This window comes from Carcharhinus amblyrhynchos, chromosome 16, assembly GCF_965287045.1.
Source record: "Carcharhinus amblyrhynchos chromosome 16, sCarAmb.v2.hapA, whole genome shotgun sequence".
NCBI classification, from domain to species: Eukaryota; Metazoa; Chordata; class Chondrichthyes; order Carcharhiniformes; family Carcharhinidae; genus Carcharhinus; species Carcharhinus amblyrhynchos.
Window position 1 is genome coordinate 52,762,320 of NC_137339.1, and position 5,469 is coordinate 52,767,788.

General features: G+C 43.6%; 1 protein-coding gene across 1 annotated transcript; it reads right to left on the reverse strand.

Annotated features, from left to right (window-relative positions):
• Window positions 1–1,127: 1,127 nt before the first annotated feature.
• On the reverse strand, window positions 1,128–5,188 carry LOC145353733 (uncharacterized). Its single transcript, XM_080204503.1, has 2 exons — window positions 5,034–5,188; window positions 1,128–1,815 (listed from the first exon to the last, which is right to left on the reverse strand). Exons 1-2 carry the CDS (start codon window positions 5,176–5,178, stop codon window positions 1,277–1,279), a joined length of 684 nt encoding a protein of 227 aa, XP_080060629.1. The 5' UTR covers window positions 5,179–5,188; the 3' UTR covers window positions 1,128–1,276.
• Between the last annotated feature and the right edge of the window lie 281 nt (window positions 5,189–5,469).

Genomic DNA, 5,469 nt, shown 5'->3' on the forward strand with positions numbered 1-5,469 from the left:
GCGTTGGCCATGCTAAATTCTTCCTCAGTGTACCCGAACAGGCGCCGGAGTGTGGCGATTAGGGGATTTTCATAGTAACTTCACTGTAGTGTTAATGTAAGCCTACTTGTGACACTAATAAACAAATTTTAAACTTATGTTTTGTATGTAGATACAATAATGTATACCTTGTTGATTGTAGATACAAAAATATATGTTGTGTTTTGTAAGTAGATGCAATAATATATATTGTGTATAGCTTATTGGCTGACAGACAGGTCTGGATCAGCAGTGATTTTGGGATTTGCTGATATGATACTGTCGGTACTGACTCGATGGACCAAAAAGCTCCTTCTGCACTGTGGAGTTTCTCTGATTCTATGAAGTAAGGCATATTGAACAATAACACGTATTATTTATCTTTAAGCATCAATGTGCAAAATTATATAAATCACTGGGTGAGGTTTCTGTTTAATTTTTACTTTGTTGATGACATCCATTTTCACTTAAAAGATTGGTTTAGACTGAGAGCATGTTGATATCTGGGCTTTTACTGTCCTACCTGTATGCGTATAATTGAACAGATAGCATGATTAAAGCAGTGAAATAGGCCTGGGGAACTGAAGTTCTGCACTGCAACCGATATTGGAGCTTGTCAGTCTCCGCTAACACTGACTCTGCCAGGCTGATCACTAAGCCTCCTCAACTCACCATCCACACTCCACACTCACCATCACTCCTCCCTCCCATTCATCCTCCACTTCTTCCTCCCCATCATTCTTCCTACATCTTTCTCCCATTCCTTGCTCCCCATCCTTCCATTCCTCCTTCCCTCCATCCCTCCTCCTCCTCAATCTCATTCCCTCTCCCTCCTCCATCACTCCTTCCCCTTATCTCCCATATCTTTCCACCCCTTACTTCATTACTCTTTCTCCAACCTTGATCACTTCTCCCCTTATTGTCTATCATTGCACTTTCGTCCATCAACTCCTCCCTCCAACTCCTAGGTCACTCCTCTCTCATCATCTTCTATCAGCTCTCCCTCCATTCTTGCCTCTCCCTCCACCCTCCCTCCCCTTTGTCCCCTTTCCCTCCACAGTCTACCTCCCCTTTCTCCAACGCTACTCCCTACTTGCTTTACTTGACTGATGATGGGTTGCCCACTGCTTCCTTGGCAGGGTTTGTCCTGTGAGTGGGCAGCAGTTAGTGGGCCTGAGTCTATTTGGACTGATGAGGTGTTTGGCCTGTGGGCACCATGGCTGCTCCCTTAGTTCTTGGTGCCAGTGTCCTCTTTTTGCTAAGCATGGTGAGGCTGTGTGAGGAGCTTTCCCTCCTGTGCAATGCCCAAAGCTGGGGTTGGATGAGGTTCTTGGATTTGTTTAATGCTGCCTTTGGGCTGAGAAGGGCTGGCAGTGCTAGGGGATATGTTTTTCCCCGCCCACTTTTTGTGCAGGCTTTTCTGCGCTTTGACCCGGCCTCCTCGGGGCTCGCCTGGTTTCAGCAATTCGGCCATGTAGAGTGTGCCGTGAGCGCCTGTGCGCCATGTCTTCATTGTGGAATCGTACTTCTGGTGGGCAAAAAGAGCAGACCTCTCCATAAGGGCACTATCCGTTTTGGCAGACTTCTGATGCATCCACTGGATCTGGTAGATCTTGCCGATGTTATCTTTGTGGCCTGTCATCTCAGCCAGATTCAGCAACGTCCGGCCTTCATTGTCAACAGCACCAACATCAGCTCCATGAAGTATCAGCTTGTCAATGCACTCTGACCTGGCCATGATCGCTGCCATGTGAAGAGCAGTGTGCCCATCTCTCGTTTTAGCATTTGGATTGGCACCTAGAAGTAGACATAGAAGCACATATGGCAGGTTTGTCATATGAGGAGTGACTAAGTCAGTTAGGATTATATTCACTGGATTTAGAAAAGTGAGAGAGGATCTCGTAGAAACTTATAAAATTCTAACAGGGTTAGACAGGGTAGGTTCAGAAAGAATGTTCCCAATGGTGGGGCAGTCCAGAACTAGGTGTCATAATTTAAGGATAACAGGTAAACCTTTTAGAACTGAGGTGAGGAGAAATATATTCACCCACAGAGTGGTGAATGTATGGAATTCACTACCACAGAACAGAATTGAAGACAAAACATTGTCTGATTTCAAGAAGAAATTAAACATAGCTCTTGGAGCTAAAGGGATCAAGGGATATGGGAGGAAGGAAGGATCAGGATATTGAATCTGATGATCAGCCATGATCAAAATGAATGGCAAAGCAGGCTCAAAGGGCCAAATGTCTATTCCTGCTTTGAGTTTTTATGTTTCTATAGGAAAACATGAACATAAAAATCTGAATACAAGAGGATAGGAACAAGACTAGTTCCTTTGGCCCTGTGAACCGTTTGCACAATTTCAATGAGATTATGATTCATCCACACCTCAGTCCCAGTGACCCATCTTTGCTCCATATTCATGACCATTTTGAAGAAGTGTTTTAAAAAAGTAAAGGGAAGTTATCATACAATCCATCTTTGGATCCTGCTTCTTATTCTTTCATGGGATGTAGCTGTTGTTGGCAAGGCCAGAATTTGTTGCCCATCCCTAATTTCCCTTAACCTGAGTGGCTTGCTCAACCATTTCAGAAGGCAGTTAAGATTGTGTGTCTGGAATTACACATAGGCCAGACTAGGTAAGGATGACAGATTTCCTTTCCTAAAGGACATTAGTGAACCAGATGGGTTTTTCTGACAATTAAGATATTTTCATGACACCATTATAGAGACTGTTGTTCCATTCTTTAAGAAGGTTAGCAAAGACAAGCCAACGAATTACAGGTGATGATCCTGACATCAGTGGTTGGTAAGTTACTGGGGGGCGGATTCTCAGGGGATAAGATTTACCAACATTTGGACAGTCAAGGTCTGATTAGGGATAGTCAGCACTATTTTGTGCATGAGAAGTCATGTCTAATGAACATTTTAGAGTTTTTCGAAGAAGTAACCAAGAATATTGATGAGATTAAGGCAGTAAATGTTGTTTATATGAACTTTAGCAGGACGTTTGACAAGGTCCCACCTAGCAGGCTAGTCTGGAAAGTTAGGTCTCATAGGATCCAGGGAGAGCTAGCAAATTGGATTTAAAATTGGCTTAATGGTAGGGAACAGAGGGTGATGATCGAAGATTGTTTCTCAGACTGGAGGTCTGTGACTAGTGGTATGCCTCAGGGGTTGGTACTGGGACCCTTATAATCCATTATATATATCATAGATTTGGATATAAATGTACAAGGTATGGTTAATAAGTTTGTGGAAGATACTAAATTCGGAGATTTTGTTGATAGTGAAGAAGGTTATCAAAAATTACAGGGGGATCTTGATTAGTCAGGGAAGTGGGCTGAGGATTGACAAATGGATTTCAATACAGACAAGTGTGAGGTGTTGCACATTGGAAAGTCACATCAGGGCAGGACTTACTCAGTGAATACAACAGAGGGACTTAGGAGTACAAGTATATAGTTCATTGAAAATGGCGTCATAGGTAGACAGAGTGGTGAAGAAGGTATTTAGCAAACTGGCCTTCATCAGTCAGGGCATTGAGCATAGGAGTTAGAACATAGAACATTACAGGGCAGTACAGGCCCTTCGGCCCTCGATGTTGTGCCGACCAGTGGACCCAATCTAATGACCCTCTAACCTAAACTATTCCAATGTTATCCATATGCCTATCCACTGACCATTTGAACACCCTTAAAGTTGGCAAGTCCACAACTGCTGCAGGCAGGGCATTCCACGCCCTTACTACCCTCTGAGTAAAGAACCTACCTCTGACATCCATCCTATAATTACCACCCCTTAATTTAAAGCTATGTCCCCTCGTGTTAGCTGTCACCATCCAAGGAAAAAGGCTCTCACTATCCACCCTATCCAATCCTTTGATCATCTTGTATGCCTCAATTAGGTCACCTTGTAACCTTCTTCTCTCTAATGAAAATAACCTCAAGTCCCTCAGCCTTTCCTCATAAGACCTTCCCACCATACCAGGCAACATCCTGGTAAACCTCCTCTGCACCCTTTCCAATGCCTTCACATCCTTCTTATAATGCGGCGACCAGAACTGTACGCAATACTCCAAGTGCAGCCGTACCAGAGTTTTGTACAGTTGTGACATGACCTCACAACTCCGAAATTCAATCCCTCTACCATTACCATTATTATATACCTCTACCACTGGGACATTATGTTACAGTTGTATAAATTGTTGGAGTATTGTGTACACTTTTGGTCAGCCTGTTAGAGGAAAAACATTGATAAACTGGAAAGGGTGCAAAGAAGCTTTACCAGGATGTTTCCAGGACTAGTGGGCCTAAGTTATGGGGAGTGGTTGGCCAGGCTATATTCCTTGGAACATAGAAGAAAGAGCGGTGACCTTACTGAGGTGTATAAAATCATGAGGGGCATAAATAGGATGAACACACATAGTCTTTTTCCCTGGGTCGGGGACTGAAAACTAGAGGGCAGGGATTTAACATGAAACGGAAAGATTTAAAAAGAATCTGAGGGGCAACTTCTTCATGCAGAGGGTGGTGTGTTTATGGAATGAGCTGTCAGAGAAAGTGGTTGAGGCAGATTCAATAGTAATATTTAGAAAGCATTTGGATAAGTACATGGATGGGAAAGGCTTAGAGGAATATAGGCACCATGGTCAGCGTGGACCAGTTGGGCTGCAGGGCCTGCTTTCACGCTGTATTGCTCTATGACTCTATGACTTGCTTTCAATTTTATTTCATCAAAAAATAATTTTCACCCAGTGCTGAGGTAGAGTTTGAACCCTATGCCTCCAGAGCATTAGCCTGGAGCTCTGGATTACTAATGCTATGTTATTACCACCATGCCACCATCACTCCAGTTAATGCTGTGGTAATCACCTCTGAATGGGACTCAAATAGGATTCTACCTAGTCTGGGAGAGTTTGATTGGGGGGGGGAGTGGTGGTTCTCTGTACGTGACAAGCACTGTCCCACCTGAGACTACTTCAAAGCACTCACAAGTTACTGAGTTCTTACCATTCTTCAGAAGAAAGTTGAGCATATCAATGTGGCCTCTGTGAGCAGCAATGAAGAGCGCAACAAAGGCACGTTCTGCAATCCAGGCCTCTCTCTGCATATCATTCATATACCTCGAATTCGGAGTAGAATATTCGGTATCCATAGTAACACCGAGAGATTTTAACTGCAAATCAAGAAAGACAGTCAACAAAATCAGGCTCCACTTTACTTTTTTGAATTCATTTTTGGGATTTGGGTATTGCTGGCTAGGCTAGCTTTATTGCCCGTCCCAAATTGCCCTTCAGAAAGTGGTGGTAAGCAGTCTTCTTGAACCACTGCTGTCGCTGAGGTGTAAGTACACCAATAGTGAGTCCTGTTAGGGATCGAGTTCCAGGATTTTAACCCAGTGACAGTGAAGGAACGGTGATATATTTCCAAGTCAGGATAGTGTGAG